This window comes from Oryza sativa, chromosome 5 (assembly GCF_034140825.1).
Source record: "Oryza sativa Japonica Group chromosome 5, ASM3414082v1".
Lineage (NCBI taxonomy): Eukaryota > Viridiplantae > Streptophyta > Magnoliopsida > Poales > Poaceae > Oryza > Oryza sativa.
In genome coordinates this window covers 14,018,627-14,036,193 of record NC_089039.1, presented here as the reverse complement: position 1 = coordinate 14,036,193, position 17,567 = coordinate 14,018,627, and the positions used below count along the sequence as shown (strand labels likewise).

The 17,567-nt window shown below is 41.0% G+C and overlaps 1 protein-coding gene and 1 pseudogene across 5 annotated transcripts; both read left to right on the top strand.

Moving 5' to 3' along the window:
- Nucleotides 1–4,358: 4,358 nt before the first annotated feature.
- LOC136356542 (uncharacterized) lies at nt 4,359–5,787 on the top strand (annotated as a pseudogene).
- A 4,423-nt stretch (nt 5,788–10,210) lies between these two features.
- LOC4338371 (double-stranded RNA-binding protein 3-like) lies at nt 10,211–17,193 on the top strand. 5 transcript variants are annotated; one of them, NM_001420325.1, is made up of 8 exons: nt 10,211–10,539; nt 10,688–10,781; nt 11,094–11,353; nt 13,663–13,876; nt 14,014–14,537; nt 16,048–16,150; nt 16,736–16,818; nt 16,895–17,190. In NM_001420325.1, the coding sequence occupies exons 2-8, from the start codon at nt 10,697–10,699 to the stop codon at nt 16,937–16,939; spliced, it is 1,314 nt and encodes a 437-aa protein (NP_001407254.1). In that variant the 5' UTR covers nt 10,211–10,539; nt 10,688–10,696; the 3' UTR covers nt 16,940–17,190. The 5 variants fall into 5 exon arrangements, with proteins under 5 accessions (NP_001407254.1, XP_015640438.1, XP_066166326.1 ...); XM_015784952.3 differs by having other exon boundaries at nt 10,265–10,539; nt 16,754–16,818; nt 16,895–17,193; XM_066310229.1 differs by lacking the exons at nt 16,048–16,150; nt 16,736–16,818; nt 16,895–17,190 and having other exon boundaries at nt 10,265–10,539; nt 10,670–10,781; nt 14,014–14,768.
- The last annotated feature ends 374 nt before the right edge of the window (nt 17,194–17,567 follow it).

Sequence of the window (17,567 nt, the reverse complement as noted above, 5' to 3'; positions counted from 1 at the left end):
ACCTGTGCTGCACATCAGAGTGAGACGACGCTCTCCTACTGGGTCAACATTTGTGCCTGCCCCGTAATAACAGCAGGCCTAGTGGACTGAACAAAAACCTCTTCAGCATGATTTTTTTTTTTTGGTGACTGAGTTTCCTTTCATTATCATCCGGCCGAAGCCTCAACCATGATCATGTCATACACGCACGACGGAGTTTCAAGCCACGTCGCCGTACGGTGCGAAGAAGAAACTTGCTTAGCTAGAACATGTGCTATCTTATTGCAAGATCTACTAATATAAGAAATTGAAAACTCTTGAGAAGCACGACACACTTCCTGTATCTCAGTCAGAAGACCAGCAATGATGGATCGCTGTGACTCCCTCTTCATCCATAGCTGCACAAATTGAAGGCAGTCCGTCTCCACCGCCACTTTGCTCAGGCCTAAACATGCTGCAAATTTTAGGCCATCTAGGCAAGCCCTTGCTTCCATAGAACAAGCATCATAAACTGTCATACCAAGTAGCTTTCCCACTTTGGAAACCACCCAGTTCATCTCTGATAACACACGCTGTAGCGCCTTGTTTAGTGTCCTCACGAAACGCTGCATCAGTATTCAGTTTGACCCATCCTTGTTTCGGCCTCTTCAGCTTGATTATGCCTCACTGATAATAGGTAATAGGGTATCGATGTTTTGATTTCACATCGTCCAAAACAGTTTGTGAGAACAAATAAAGCGGTTAGAAACTTGTAACATTCACTGTAGTGATCCAAAAACATAGGGACATGGAAGAAACATGAAGCAACTTTCGCAATCCCCTCCTCCCAAATCTAGTGTATATATACAAAGTATAAAAATGTTGGTTAATGACCTCAATTTGCTAAAATTTATTTTACTAGTTTGATAAAAGGAAAAAACCAAGAGCTCTAAAGAAAGTTTACCTTTTGTCAGTTTGTGTTGAAAAGAATGATTGCCGATTCCATGAAGCAGAATTATGCAATATTTTACTTCAATTATCTCAACTTTTGTAGGATCGAAACACAAGAACTAAACCAACCAGAGAGGGGTGAATGGCTGGTATACCCAAAAACCGAAAAACTTTTAGCGGAAATAAAAGTTACCCTCGAAATTGGTGTAGTAGGATGCAATCTTACATTATAGCTGAAGATTATGATATTTGGAGAAAAGTTTCTCATTCTTATGTGATTCCTGAAGAGATTAATACTGTTGCTTTAAAAACTGAGTTTGAAGAAAATTGCAAAGCTCGCAATATTCTTTTGAGTGGGATTTCTCATTCGGATTATGATCGTGTTCCTCATCTTCGAACTGCTCATGAAATTTGGAATGCTTTGAGTAACTTTCATCAAGGAACAAATAACATTAAAGAACTTCGTCATGATATTTTCAAAAAGGAGTATATTAAATTTTAGATGAAACCTGGAGAAGCTTTGGATGACTATCTTTCTAGGTTTAATAAAATTTTGAGTGATCTTAGATCTGTTGATTCTTCTTATGATACTAATTATCCACAATCTGAGATTTCTCGTCACTTTTTGAATGGTCTTGACATGTCTATTTGGGAGATGAAAGTTACATCTATTCAGGAGTCTGTTAACATGTCTACTTTGACTTTGGATTCACTTTACACTAAATTGAAAACACATGAGATGAATGTTCTTTCTCAAAAAGTTGATTCTAAGTCGAGTGCTTTGGTTTCTTCTTATTCTACTTTGGATGTTGATGCTTCTTCATCTAAGCCTTCTTTTCTTGCTGTTTTTAATGCCACATCCGATGATCAACTCGAACAAATCGAGAAGGAGGATTTGGCTTTGGTTGCTAACAGAATTGCTCGAGCTATGAATAATGCCAGGAACAGGAAAAGAGGTGGTCCAAATCGTTGCTTTGAATGTGGTTCAATTGATCATCTTCGTTCGCATTGTCCTAAGCTTGGGAGAGGCAAAAGAGAAGACAAAGATGGTGAGAAGACCAACAACAACAACAAGCCAATGGGTTCATACCAAGGGAGGAAGATGGAGAATCTTAGGAAGGCTTTTCAACAAGTTTGCGCCGCCTTCGAGCCACTAAGTGATGTAGATGGTGAAAGTGGGGATGATGATAAGGGAAAGAACATCTCCGATGTTTGCTTCATGGCGCGTGGTGAATCTGACATAGAGTATGAAGATAATGAGGTAAGTGATTTTGAGGAAGCTATTAATATTTTGAGTGAAAAGAATAAGAAGTGTGAAAAAATGTATAGAAAACAGGAATTTATCATTAAATCTTTTAAATCTGAAATTGCTAGATTAAAATCTCTTATTCCTAATGATGATGATTGCGAAAATTGTGAGGTTTTAATGAATGAGATTTCAAAAATTAGAGATGTTAATGCTGTACATGATTTGAAAAATAGATCTTCTCTTGCTTGTAGTTTTGCTTTGCACACACGCACTTTGGATGAGTTGTTTTTAACTAAAAAGTTGTTGCAAAAATATCAAATTGCTTTTCATGCTAGTTTGATGTTTAATATGATTTCTGCTAAAAAGTTAAAACAACCTCATGATGTTTTGGATTGCTCAACATGTGATTTGAATAAGTTGAAATTGAAAGATGCTTTAGGTCGTGTTGAGTTCATGGAAGATGTTGTGAAAAACAATGAAGTGCTTTCTTGCCCCAAATGTCGTAAAAGCAAAGATGTCATGGTAGATTGTGAAAATTGTGCTAATTTGGAAAAAAGAGGTTTCTTATTTGAAAAATTCTTTGCTAAGATTTTCTGATGGTAAAAAGAACCTCAACATGATTTTGGATCAATCAAATGTTAGCACACATAATCGTGGTTTAGGTTTTAATCCTTATGCTCATAATTCTAGACATCCTCCTGTTGTGTTAGGTGTTGGTGATAGAAGTGGTGAGATTTTGGTTAAACCTGAAACTAACAAAACTGTGTTTAAATCTGCTAGTATCATGTCTACTATGAGTGCATCTTCTTCAAAATCCAATGTTGTGCATGCAAAATCTCCTGTTGTTGCTTGTGTTGCTAAATCTTCTAATGCTACCAATGTGTCTAAGGAGAGAGAAATTGCTTTTGCAAAATCAAAGTGGCAAAAATCGGGTTTTCCCTCGAGGAAACCGGTCAGACCGCAGTGGGTCCGGCGGTTAGACCGGCGACCGGTCAGACCGGCTGAACAGCCTCGGTCAGACCAACCACCGGTCAGACCGGCGGTGAAGCCTCGGTCAGACCGGCCCCCAGTCAGACCGGCTGCACACCCACAGTCAGACCGGCCTCGGAGGAATTTTTCTAAAAATTCTAAAATTGATTTTGCACGTGGATATATGCCTATTGGATCTGCTGGTCGTGTGTCTCAGTACTGGATTCCTAAATCTTTATTATTATCTAACCCCAGTACTGAGGCTTCGACTTCTGCTTGTGTGTAGGCTTTGGTGGCAAGGAAGGAGAACGTGTGGATCGTGGATTCCGGTTGTTCGCGGCACATGACCGGTGATAAAAATTGGTTCTCCTCCCTCAAATAGGCATCCAAGACCGAATCGATTATCTTTGGTGATACTTCTACTAGTGCTGTTCTCGCTACAGGTTTGGTTAAGGTAAATGAAAATTTTGAATTGAAGAATGTAGCTTTGGTTGAGGACTTAAAGTAAAATTTGCTTTCAGTTTCACAAATTGTTGATGAAAATTTTGAGGTTCACTTTAAGAAAACTGGAAGTAAAGTTTTTGATTCTTGTGGTGATTCTGTGCTGAATATTTCTTGCTATGGAAGAGTGTTTAAAGCTGATTTTGAAAATCCTGTTTCATCTGTGATAACATGTTTGGTTGCTAAGTTTGATAAAGATGTGATGTTTTGGCATCGTAGACTTGGACATGTTGGTTTTGATCATCTCACTAGGTTAAGTGGTTTGGATCTTGTTCGTGGTTTGCCTAAACTTAAGAAAGATCTTGATTTGGTTTGTACACCGTGTCGTCATGCTAAGATGGTTGCTTCTTCACATGCTCCTATTGTTTCTGTGATGACGGATGCACCGGGACAGCTATTACATATGGACACTGTTGGTCCAGCTAGAGTGCAATCTGTTGGAGGAAAGTGGTATGTGTTGGTTATTGTTGACGATTTTTCTCGATATTCTTGGGTTTTCTTTATGGCAACTAAGGACGAAGCTTTTCAACACTTTCGTGGTTTGTTTCTTCGATTGGATTTTGAATTTCCTGGTTCTTTGAAAAGAATTCGAAGTGATAATGGTGGTGAGTTTAAAAATGCTTCTTTTGAACAATTTTGCAATGAAAGATGTCTTGAACATGAATTTTCTTCTCCTCGTGTTCCTCAACAAAACGGTGTTGTTGAAAGGAAAAATCATGTTTTGGTTGAGATGGCTAAAACGATGTTGGATGAATATAAAACTCCAAGAAATTTTTGGGCTGAGGCAATTAACACTGCTTGTTATATTTCAAATCGGGTTTTCTTGAGATCAAAACTTGGAAAAACTTCGTATGAACTTCGATTTGGACATCAACCCAAAGTTTCACATTTGCGTGTTTTTGGTTGCAAGTGCTTTGTCTTGAAATCTGGAAATTTGGATAAGTTTGAGGCATGTTCTACCGATGGATTGTTTCTTGGTTACCCCGCACATACTCGTGGCTATCGTGTACTTATTTTGGAGACTAACAAAATCGTTGAGACTTGCGAAGTTTCGTTTGATGAGGCTAGTCTAGGTACTAGACCCGATATTGCAGGTACACTGTCACAGGTTCAAGGGGAGGATGGTCGTATTTTTAAAGACGAGAGCGACGACAACGATGACGACGAGGTCGGCTCGGCCGGTCAGACTGGGCGCCAGGCCGGTCAGACCACCGGCACACCTCCGGTCAGACCGGCACAAGAGGTGCGGTCAGACCGGCCAGGGTCATCGGCTGAGGGTTCTGTTGATGCTATTAGAGATGGTCCTCCGGAAATTACTACTTCGACTAGTACTGATATAGAACGTGGATCAACTTAAGAAGTTGATGCTCCTTTGCACATTCAACGACGACATCCGCCGGAACAAATCATTGGTAATATAGGTGAGCGGACTACAAGGTCTAAGGTAACGACTCATGATGTTTGTGCAAATTCTGCATTTGTTGCTTCTTTTGAATCCAAAGATGTGTCACATGCATTAACTGATGAATCGTAGATTAACGCCATGCATGAAGAACATGAAAATTTTGAGAGGAACAAAGTTTGGACTTTAGTTGAACCGCCTTCTAGACATAATATTATTGGAACCAAGTGGGTTTTCAAAAATAAACAAAATGAGGATGGTTTGATTGTGAGAAATAAAGCTAGACTTGTTGCTCAAGGTTTTACTCAAGTTGAGGGTCTGGATTTTGATGAAACTTTTGCTCCTGTTGCTAGAATTGAGGCAATTAGACTTTTGTTGGCTTTTGCTGCTTTAAAAGGTTTTAAATTGTATCAAATGGATGTGAAAATTGCTTTTCTAAATGGTTTTATACAGGAGGAGGTTTATGTCAAACAACCACCAGGTTTTGAAAATCCTGATTTTCCCAACCATGTTTTTAAATTGTCTAAAGCTTTGTATGGTTTGAAACAAGCTCCTAGGGCATGGTATGATAGGCTTAAGAACTTTTTGCTTGCGAAAGGTTTTATAATGGGAAAGGTTGACAAAACGCTTTTTGTTCTTAAGCATGGTGATAATTAACTTTTTGTTCAGATTTATGTTGATGATATCATCTTTGGTTGTTCAACTCATGCTTTGGTTGTAGATTTTGCTGAGACTATGCGCAGGGAATTTGAGATGAGCATGATAGGTGAGTTATCGTACTTTTTAGGATTGCAAATTAAGCAAACACCTCAAGGTACTTTTGTGCATCAAACGAAGTATACAAAAGATCTTTTGAGACGGTTCAAGATGGAGAATTGCAAGCCAATTTCAACACCAATTGGTTCTACAGCTGTGTTGGATCCTGATGAAGATGGTGAAGCTGTTGATCAAAAAGAGTATAGACGTATGATTGGATCTTTGTTGTATCTAACTGCTTCTAGGCCAGACATACAATTTGCTGTGTGTTTGTGTGCACGCTTTCAAGCTTCTCCTCGTGCTTCACATCGTCAAGCGGTCAAGCGTATAATGAGGTATTTGAATCATACACTTGAGTTTGGAATTTGGTATTCTCCTTCATCTTCTATATGCTTAAGTGGATATTCCGATGCTGATTTTGGCGTTGTAGAATTGATAGAAAAAGTACTAGTGGAACATGTCATTTTCTTCGTACATCATTAATTGTATGGTCTTCTAGGAAACAATCTAGTGTTGCTCAATCAACTGCTGAATCTGAATATGTTGCTGCTGCTAGTTGTTGTTCACAGATTCTTTGGCTTTTTATCTACTTTAAAAGATTATGGTCTTACTTTTGAGAAAGTACCTCTCTTTTGTGATAATACTAGTACTATCAATATTGCTAAGAATCCTGTTCAACACTCACGCACAAAGCACATTGATATTCGTTTTCACTTTTTGAGGGATCATGTTAAGAAGGGAGATGTTGAATTGCAGTTTTTGGACACCAAGTTGCAAATTGATGATATTTTCACTAAACCTTTGGATTCTAATCGCTTTGCTTTTCTTCGTGGTGAATTGGGCATAATTCATCCTTTTGGCATGGTTTGAGAGGGAGTTTGTACCTCATGGTTTTATCAAGCAATAATATGACAATGAGAAAAATTGATAAAAGAGAGCTTTGTTTATGCATATGGTATTTTCTTGTGCATGCTAGCAATACTTTGAAGGTTTATTTGTCTCTATCATAGCTTGTATGTATTCTAGTCTTTTCATGAGATTTAGATTTTGGCTTTAAGGGAGATGATGCATGACACTTAAAGTCTACTTGAATTAAACAAATATGCAATGTTGATGCTAGCATATGGTTTGATTTATAAATGCTCTATATATATGCTTTATTGACTTGTTATTCCTCAAATAGCTTTAATTGCTCATTGTGAAAAAGAGAATAAAAATATAAAAAAAATGAATACCGAATCCTTATAAACAGTCTTGACGACAAGGACGTATTCGATATGAGCAAAATAATGGGTGTCGAATCCCTAGAAACAGTCTTGACGACAGGGATGTACCCGGAATAAAAGAGAAAAATATGAGCAAAAAGGCTCAAGGAAAGAAAAAATTGAAAAAAAAATATCTTGGTTATTCTGTGCTATAGTTTATTTGGGAAAGAGTGATAAATACAATAGGTATATGTGTTTAGTGTTTATTCTTCAACCTATGTGCTTGTTAAGATGTTGCATTATAAATCGTATGAAATCATGAATTTCGATTGTTGATTCAAGCTTAATTGTAAAATCTTTGGTTCATAGTTATACTTTAATGCATGCTTGTTATATTATAGATGGGTTTATCTTCTTTTTATTGCAACACATGACATGATATGCTATATGTATGCTGAACTCTCGAACATTAATGAACATAATTCCTATGCTTGATGAAATCATTGTCAAAAGGGGGAGAAGTAATGTGATTATTTCATGATTATGACTTCTAGATGGATACTATACGTATGTAATACTGTTGTTTGCTACTAATGAGTCAAGTTGGAGATAGCTTGGTCTCGGAATATGGTTTCTTTGTTTATTTCATGTGTAGGTGACTCGATGCCTCGGGAGAGTATTTGCGGTGATGGACCGGGAGTCGGCTTGGGGATAAGACGATGTCCGTGGTGGTCAGAGATCATGCGGGATACTTAGGCTAGAGTTGATGCACGTGATTGATGGAGATTCCATATGGCATACGATGGAGGTATTGTGTGCGTATGGGATGCGGAGTCGAATTTGGAAGGAGTCCAAATATGGTACGATTGGTTATGTAAAGTTTTTTTCTTGTACTAGAGGGTTTCCTAAGGTGTTTAGGACTCTTAGTATGAGTTTGGTTCGTGGCTTTAGGCTGCCTACCTCATGTATAAATAGAGGGGGAGCGTGAGGCTTCCCGGTATCGCTTCTGAGTGCAATTGAGTTGAGTTTTGAGTTAGGGTTTCGAGTTTAGCCAAAATTTTAGTAAGGAGTGCTGTAGGTGTACTTTGTAAACACAGAGAGAATCAATAAAGTCATCATCTACTTTTAGAGTTCTTCAATTTGTGTTTCACCGGGTTTTGGCGGTCTAACTGGCGACACACCAGCGGTCAGACCGGGGTGACAACAGGTGTGGCAGGGATTCCAGGGCGGTCCAACCGGAAGATCAACACCAGTCAGACCGGCGGCTACGCTTCGATCAGACCGGCTAATCTACTCCGATCAGACCGATCTCATCGAAATTGAGGGTAACTTTTATTTCCACTAAAAGTTTTCGGTTTTTGAGTATACCAACCATTCACCCCCCTCTGGTTGGCTTAGTTCTTGTGATTCTAACCTATAACCTTAAGTTTAAGATATTTTATTAGATAACTCAAATGTATTATATTAGTTGCCAGCCCCACCACTTCAATTTTCTGATAACAATTCATATTTGGTCAATTGGCTTTCCTTTTATTCATGCCAGCAGGCACCTATATCTCATTACTTTAGAGCAGGTACAATAGCAACTATAAGCCAGCTATAAGCACATTTCGAGAAGATAAAAAAGGGGAGAGAAGAGTAGCAGGCTAGATTTATAGCCACCTGCAGCATGTGCTCTAAGATGCATGTGCGTATGACAAGTAGAACTAGTTATTAATTGTGTACTATATGTTATAGGTAACTATTTTATTAATTAACTATAAATGATTTAGAGCCAGTAGTTCGCTATACTAGCTCTTATAAGTAGCCCCTTTTTTGTTAGCATGCTCAACGCAACATTAATTTCTATACATTCAACTGGCTAGTATTCTTTCAGTTGGTAATAAGAGCGAGGCTAATAGTATAGCCTGCTGGCGGCTATAGTCATCTCTCTTTCTCTCTTATTTTATAGCTAATGCTACGGCTAACTAGCATTAACTGGTCTATACTAAGATGCGTTGGGAATGTTTTAGGATCGAACCAGATCAAATAAACCTATCATAGAGGGGTGAATGGTAGGAAAAATAAAAAACCCAAAATCTTTAGTAGAATAAAAGATTTACCTCGAACGGAGTAGATGACGAAGTCTTGTCATCGCTGGTCACAATGCCCGCCACCTACCAGTAAGACTGCCGTTGTCTGACTAGTCAGACCGTGTGCACACCTACAGTTAGACCGCCACACTCCCGCCAATTAGACCACCGCCTTGCCAGCGGTTAGACCGTCGGGACCCAGAAAAACACCGGTAGATGACAAACTCGAAGATATAGATTGAATCTTAACTTTATTGCATCAACTATCAACTAGTGTTTACAAAGTGCACCAACAACACTCCTCACCAAAATCTCGAACTAAACTTGAAACCCTAACTTTCTCTCAACTTAAGTCTCTCTACGTCAGTCCCGAACTAGGGTTCAATGAATGGAGAAATTCATCTTTCCTTTTTCCATGAAAAAAGGGGCAGGAAAAAACCGATACCGGGAGGCCACACCCTCCCTCTCTATTTATACACCCAGCCGATCTAACCGCCAGGGGTCAATCGAAATCGCTCACTTCATAAAATCAATCGTTTATAAAATCTCCAAAATATTATTAGCAAACCACCAATGTTTTTATCACATAATCTAAATCAACTCATTGATTTTGCAAATGTGAGTTGAAGGAAGCATAAGCTCACGGGGACGAGATAGGTAGAGGTGAATCAATTAGCATAAATTCATTGATGACTTTCGGTGCAAAGAGTGTAACTACATTCTACTCAATCTCCTTATTTGTCGTGCCATTTGAGCTTTGAGGAGAGGGTTATTGTGCCAGTATCGTGCCTGGTGCAACGAGAGCTCTTATTTTCCCGGGAACCCACATGTCATCGTAGGAGCTTACACGAAGAGAAGGCCAACATGGGCATTCATTCTTTTTTAGTAAATTTCACAAAACTAGTCGTATGAGCTACGTAGACGTCACGTCAGCCAAAAAAACAGGCACCATACTGCCGAGGGATCTCATTTGCACCGTTTTGTAAGTTGAAGGTTACGTTATACTTGATTTTGCATTCAAGGGACGAATTTCGGACTTAGCGACAAATTGACGTTCTTAGAGTGAACTTATTCCAAAACAATTCCTATCCCTTCCACCAATCTTCCTACCTACTATTTCAGTCCCATTGGCCCAATAGCAAAAAAAAAAAAAAAAAAAAAAAAAAACACTATTCTAACCCTACCTCCTCCCATTGGATCCATTCCCGACTCCCGAGTAGCGACCGAGGAGGCGAGGAGCGACGCGCCGGCGCCGTCGTCGGTCGCCCTGCCCCCCGCCGCCGCCCGCCGCCCGCCCGGCGCATCCCCCGCGTCCGGCGCACTCACGCGCTAACCGCCAGCGGCCAGCCGGGCGCCGCCGCGCCGGCAGCAGCCAGCAGCGCGCCCGGCCGCGGCCTCCCCTCCAGCAGAGCAGCACGGCAGGGCAGCAGGCTCCCACTCCAGTCCACACCTCCACGGCTCCACCGGCCGACGAAGGTAACTCTTCCCTTCATGGCTAATACAGGATTTAATTCATAGTTGAATCTAGCCTGTAGGATATTGTTCGTGGTTGAATATTTTTGATTTACAATTTGAATCCAGGAATGATTCAGGGTTGAATATATAGTATATTGTTGTTTTGTAGGTTTGAAACATGAAGAAAAAAAGTGCTCCCACACCCCTTCCGCCGGAGACCGCCAACACCTCGCCCGCTCCCATCGGCGCCACCGCCGGAATCCGTATGTTTCTCTCTCCCCTTTTCTCCCCTCCCGCCCTCTCACTCTCAGGACTCTTCTTTGGTCTGAACAAGAACCATGGACTGTTCATTCCAGCGCGCTAACCACAGGTTTTGGTTCCTCTCCACTTTTTAAATGGAGATTGCTTAACGTATTTACTTTACTGGAGAGCATTCACCATCATACATGATGCATTGATGCGCCTGGGATATAGCTAATTACTACTTCTACTACATTTGTTGCCAAAACATTACTTGCATTATGCCATCTTGGTAATGCTATTTTCTGAGTTATGGTTTGCTTGATTTGGCCCAGGGGTTGAGAACTGCTACGTCTTCAAGAGCCGGCTGCAAGAGTATGCGCAGAAAGCCGGCCTCCAGACTCCAGAGTATCATACCTCCAAGGAGGGACCTTCCCATGAGCCTGTCTTCAAGTCCACAGTGGTGATTAATAACACCAGCTATGGCTCCCTGCCCGGATTCTCCAACAGAAAGGCTGCAGAACAGTCTGCTGCTGAAGTTGCCCTCATGGAAATTGTCAAGTCCATACCAGCCAACGCAAACATCCCAGCTGTTGTAAGTCACTCTCTGCTCTACTTGTGTTCTCTTTTGTTTAACTCTCAACACGATGGAATACCTGGGGCCTGTGGGACCTGCTAGTGTAGTACAAGATAAGTAAAAGTGTTGGGATATTCAACTTATTTCAATAAAATCCCTGCTTTTCAATTTGCGCGAATCTGAAGAATGAGATAGTCACTCAGCTGATTACTCCAGAACGAATCAGGGCTTTCGAGTTTGGATAGAGTTAGGTCCTAGAGAGCAAGAAGAGGCTGGTATTTTCATAGAAGGGATTGTGAAAGCTTTGATGTCAGTCAGCACGGTCTTATTGTTGTCTACCATCATGATTTGTTTGTATCTTTTCAAGCTCATAATTCTACTAAAGTATTGTATGAATATGACCAGAAATTGGTTGTTAAAGAGCTTCCAAACTCAATCTTCCCCCGTTTGAGAACCATGAACAATTCAAACATCAAAGTACACGTATTAAGTTTTGTAGTCCTTTCCAAGGCCAAGACTTAGATAAATTGGATGCGCTTTTAGTTTTGAGTCCTTTGGAAATAGCCTGATTGAGAAACGCCCAGGGGTCTTCTGGCTAACTCCACAAAGTGGTGGGCTAGCCGGCCTGGGTTCGAAGCCTCACCCCTTCTATTTATTTGATATTAGGTCCTTCCCTAATATTCACGTTTTTGAATTAGCCTGACTAAATTAGCAAAGTGTTATAATCTCTTACCTGGATTTCTATGTTCTTAATGCATCTTAATATGTTTTCCAGCAAGAGACTGGCTTGTGCAACATAGGAAGTCAGCAACTAAACCAGAGGGAAATGCACCGAGAAGCTGACCACCACCACTGCCTTCTGGCAACCCTTGCACGTCACCGCCGTCTTGCTGCCGCTGCCACCCTCTTCTCCTCCACTCTCCGCACTGCTCGCGCCCTCAACTCCCTCCTCGCTGCTATCTGCTCTTCCCCGGCGTTCCTCCGCTTCGCCCCCAAAGTCCTCCTGCTTGCTGCCCCGTCAGTCTCCCCTAACGCCACCAGCTTCCACATCCTCACCTCCACGCTCTGCCAGGCCCACCGCCCCACCGCCGCCGCCGACCTCCTTTGCTGCATGCCCTCGCTTCTACTTGACCCTGACCCGGCCAGTTGTCGTGCTGTCCTTTCCTCCCTGTGCCAGTATGCTTCCGCTCAGGATGCAGTAGCATTCTTGGACAAGATGTGCCATTGGGGCATTTCCCCAAGCAGATCTGACTACCACGCCGTCTTCGACGCACTTCTGCAGGAGGGAAAGGTAGCGGAGGCATATGAGGTCATGAAGAATAAGATGGGATCTAACGGTGTGGCACCTGCACTTGCGTACTTCAAGTTAATAATGCAAGCTTTCAGTGAGACCCCGGAGTTCGATTCTGTGGAGGAGGGGTTCGATGAAATGCTCCTGAGAGGGCTGGTGCCGGACGTGGATGTGTACAATGTGTACATCAGTGCGCTATGCAGGAAAGGTGACCTTGCTGGAGCACGGCGGATGATGACCTGCATGGAGCACGCCGGGTGCCCACCGGATATAAGGACATTTGGCGTGGTAGTCTCCGGGTGCATGTCTGCTGGGGACATGGGCACAGTGAGGGAGTTGGTGCAGGAGGCAATAAGGCGTGGCCTGCGGTGGGATCCAACGGCATTGTCGGAGCTGATAGGCCTGCGGCAGGCAGGTGGTGGTGCCACACAGGCACATGAGTTACTGTTGGAGCCACTATTTGTGCACGATGCACTAGTGTTGGGGCAGCTGATTGGAGCATTGTGCAAGCAAGGGCTATTGGGACCTGCTGCTGTAATAGATAATTATTAGAAAGCATTGGAATGGTCTTTTTGTTTCATACAGTTATTGGTCTTGAATTCTCGGAAATCTGAAGAACGGCATAAGAATCATAAAAACAGAGACAGAAAAGGCAAACCATGGACTATAACTCCAGGAATACTTGGAGCTTTCGGGTTTGTAGATCACTAGATTGTTGGCTATAGTTAGGACCCAGTGAGCAAGAAGGGAGCGTATTTGTATAGATGGGCCAGGTAGGAGGAGATTGCAGACAGTCTTTATTGTTGTCTTCTGTCATGATTTATTTGTATTTTCTCAAGCTCACAACTCTACTAAGTTATTCCCATGAATACAATAGGAAATTAGTCGTTTAATAGCTACTGAACTCATACTGCCAGGCTTTAGATAATTCGGATGTTCTTTAGTCCTTAGGAATCAGGCTGACTAAAATTAGCAGTGTTATTATCTCTTTCCTGGATCACTGTGCATTTTTTTACACATATTAATATGTTTTCAGCAAGAGACTGGGCTGTGCAAGAATCTTCTTCAGGAGTATGCACAGAAGATGAATTATGCCATTCCATCTTATATTTGCACCAAACCAGCCTCAGGCTTGGCTCCTTTCTTATGCACTGTAGAGATTGGTGGAATACAATATATTGGTGCTGCAGCCAGAACAAAGAAAGATGCAGAGATAAAAGCTGCCCGAACTGCTCTTCTGGCAATCCAAGGTATTGTGCTGTTCTTCTTCAAGGGTCTTTTTTTTTTAATCTTATCCAGGCTATTCACTGTTGAAATTAATATTGCTATGTTCTTTTTTGTGTGTTATGGTGAACATTGGGTCATGCATGGGCATTGCTTGGTGCAGGTCAATCAGAGGGTTCTGCAAATGGTGCGACAAAATATATCGTAGTTCCTGGTAAAAGGGTAGGTAAGGAGGTAGAAAAAAGGCCAATTGAAACCCCCAAACCACTTAAAGCAAAGAAAGGTGGTTTCAAGAAGAAATGGAACAAGAGGAAATTCATGAAGAAGGATGGTCAAGCTGTTGATGTTGAAAAGGATGAAGCTAGAGTGGCTGGAGATGCTCATGATTCTGATGTCCTAATGCAGCCAACGGTAATAACACAGGAGGCATCTTGTGGCACTTTGTTCCTGCAACCTTGTGAGGAAGCTAAAAGAGTAGAAGATGAGCCACCTAGAGATATTGAAATGGTACAACCTGATAAGGAGAACCAACACAGTGACGCTGCATTGGTGCAACCTGATGATGAAGCTAGAGTAGAACAGGAGCCATCCAGAGATATTTCAGTGGTGCAACCTAATGAGGAAGCTATAAGTGCTAAGCAGGAACCATCCATCGATGCTGCAACCCTGCAACCTAAAGAGGAAGCTGTAAGTGTAAAGCCAGAAGGTTTTAGTTTATCAACACCTGAGGTAGCCTGAACAAATAGAACATGAAAATTAGGGGCAGCTATTGATTGGGTTAAGAGGGTGGCGTACTAGTAAATATCTTTTATCCATTTTGTTCCACATATTATTGTTACTAATTTGATTGATTATGACGACACTTTCAGTTGTAATTGGGGTTCTCAAGTCATGCAATGGTTGATGTTACCTTATCTAGTAGTGCTATGTAAGCAGGACACTCAACTTTATCAACGAGGGGCTCAGGTGCGGGGCTAAAAAATGCGTCATTTTATTGAATTTATCATATGTTAATCTATACAGATGGGGCATAGTAGTAGTGTTGCTATGTTGTTGCACCATTTTGCTGCATGGTTAAAAGCAGCATGGCGATCCCCGACTCTCGTATATGCATGTTTCAGATAACAAGTCCATCTCATCTTTCTTATCAGAGCCAGCCTGTTGTTGGGATGGTCCTTGAATCTTTAATCTAGTAGGGTGGATTTATCCATGTGACAGTATTTGCTAATTACTGATTGGCAGTTTGGCACCATGTTGGCAGAGAGACTTAGTTTCAGGCGAGTTTGGCTCAGAAGTTAATAGAAAGAGAAACATAGTTTCAGGAGTTTGGCAGCGAAGTTAATAGAAAGAGAAAATATAGTTTCAGCCGAGGTTGGCGGGCAAGTTGATATGTGAAAATGGTGAGTGGGGGCAATGGACAAAACCAGCATTACGGTAGTATAGTCATAATATTACAGTTTTTGGTTATCCAAGGTAATGCTATCATTATAGGCATATCAGATTTCCACCCACATGTTGCTCTAGCATGTGAGCATGCGGTAGTTTAAGGGCTGTAATTCTGCAATGGAATTATGATGATGGATGGGAAGCAGTGCATACTGGAAACAAATGACAATTAGGAACCTTGAGACCCCATCTGGGATAGTTTTGTGAGTTGTAATTGCTTTCGGGCAAAACAAATCACTTGTACAATGCAGATGTTTGGCTGCCCCATATATCCTTTTGGACATCGTGGAAATGCTTGGTTCCAACAATAGAACACTCATGTTGAATAAACTATTTCTTTCCTCTTTAGGTGACTGATGTCCCTAGTGGGATTTGCATCTTATTTTTTATTTTTATTTATCTAGGGTGGACCATTGTGTTGAACTTTAGTAAACCAGTTTGTGGCATGTGCTTCATAAAAAAAAAGAGAATATTCTAAATTAATATGACATGATGGAGAGCCCATGTACCAATTAATTGTTCCATGGTTGTGGTCAGTTTTATCTAGAAGTAGCAGATCAGCAAATAGCTTTGCTTTTCAGATGACTGTCTACGTTGGTCAGAAATCTGTCCCAATACCTTTTCTTTTCTTCTGGATGCTTCTTTTGGATATTCTATACTTCTATTTGTATTTCTATTCTTTTTATTTTCTGGTGTACTGTTGGATGTTATTGCTTTTATGCTATTTACTAATAGTGTTTTGGTAGTGCAGATGAAAACTGGCTGTGTGGCACTTGTCTTGTGTTTAAACATTAGTGTTGATCCGCCGGATGTGATCAAAATCTCCCCTTGTGTAAGAAAGGAGTGCTGGATAGGTAAACATTTGGTCATATGTATATGCTTGAATTTTAGTCAGCTGAAAAATATACGTCTGCCTGCAGTTGACAGTTTTATTTCATGTTTATGGGATGCAACTCCAGTATTGTTGTATTTCTTATCTCCACATGCAAATGTTAGTTAGAACTCATTTAAGCTATATCTTTTGTTGACTGCTCTAAATGCCAAACAAGGGTGATTATTTTGTAATCAGAGGTTATTGCAGCAAAGACTGGTCTGACACATGCTATTCTGTAAAATTACTGTTAATTTTCTGTTTGATTATAACCAAATGAGTATTAATTTTTCTGTGTTCTGTAGTTGATTATATGCATATAAAAACGTTGATCTGTGAAAGCTTGAGGATTGGTTGAGGATTAAAATTTTTGGGTCTGCTTTATAAGATGCTGTACCTTTAAGTTGTGGAGGATAGGGACTTGATCAATAAAATTTATTATTTGTTGATTGTTCTAGAGTGAGAAAGCTTATCTAAAATAAACATGGTGATTCATCTTTGTGCTCCTAATGCATTTGTACAGTTGCTTTGAGTTTTTCTCATAGCTCTTTCATTTATTTATCTTCAGATCCATTTTCTATGGCAGCTCCAAAAGCCCTTGAAACTATTGGGAAAACATTACACTCACAATATGAGCGCTGGCAGCCAAAGGTGAGGCACTTCTTTTGCTGTTTATAGACTTTATTATGATGACATTACTTACGTCATGCCCGAATGATGCTTGCAGGCTCGTTACAAGCTTCAGCTGGATCCGACATTAGAGGAAGTTTAGAAGCTGTGTAATACTTGCCGTAAATTTGCTTGAACAGAGAGAGTCCTTTTTAATTACAATGGTCATGGTGTACCAAAGCCTACAGCTAAAGGGGAGATTTGGGTATTTAACAAGGTGAATGTTGCAAAGACACTGCATAAGCTGCTGCATTGTTTATCCTTGTGTGTTTTTGACGAAGTGCCCTTTTTACTTTTTGGTCCAGAGTGATAGTACTAGATAGTTGAAGTTGAAAGTGATAATGATGATTTCCTATCTGTTTCTATTGTTAGACTGTTTATAATATACTTCACTATGACTACTCATGTTCACTTTAGCGCCTAGACTGGAGTTCTAGCTCGTCTGCATCTTCATCGAAGGACTGCATTCTCCTTGCAGCCTGAGAGGCGTTAATAGACGGGGCTGCTAGTGGGCGAGCACGGTGGCGGGCTGTGGGCGGAGCGGACGACAGGCGAGCGCGGCGGCAGGCAGAGCGGACGACGAGCAGAGCGGCGGGCAGAGCGGATGGTGAGCAGAGCACAGGGTTCACTATATCGGTTTAGAGTTTTTGATCGGGGTCACCAAAATCCCGAAATTTCAAAAATTTCGGTCCGAAATTTCTGAAATTTTGAACAAAATTTAGTTGAATTTG

Excerpts from the sequence above, each read along its gene's own strand:
- LOC4338371 (XM_015784949.3), top strand. The coding sequence starts at position 10,697 with ATGAAGAAAAAAAGTGCTCCCACACCCCTTCCGCCGGAGACCGCCAAC. Across the intron at positions 10,782-11,093 it reads CGGCGCCACCGCCGGAATCC|GGGTTGAGAACTGCTACGTC; the intron begins GTATGTTTCTCT and ends GATTTGGCCCAG. Across the intron at positions 11,354-12,110 it reads ACGCAAACATCCCAGCTGTT|CAAGAGACTGGCTTGTGCAA; the intron begins GTAAGTCACTCT and ends TATGTTTTCCAG.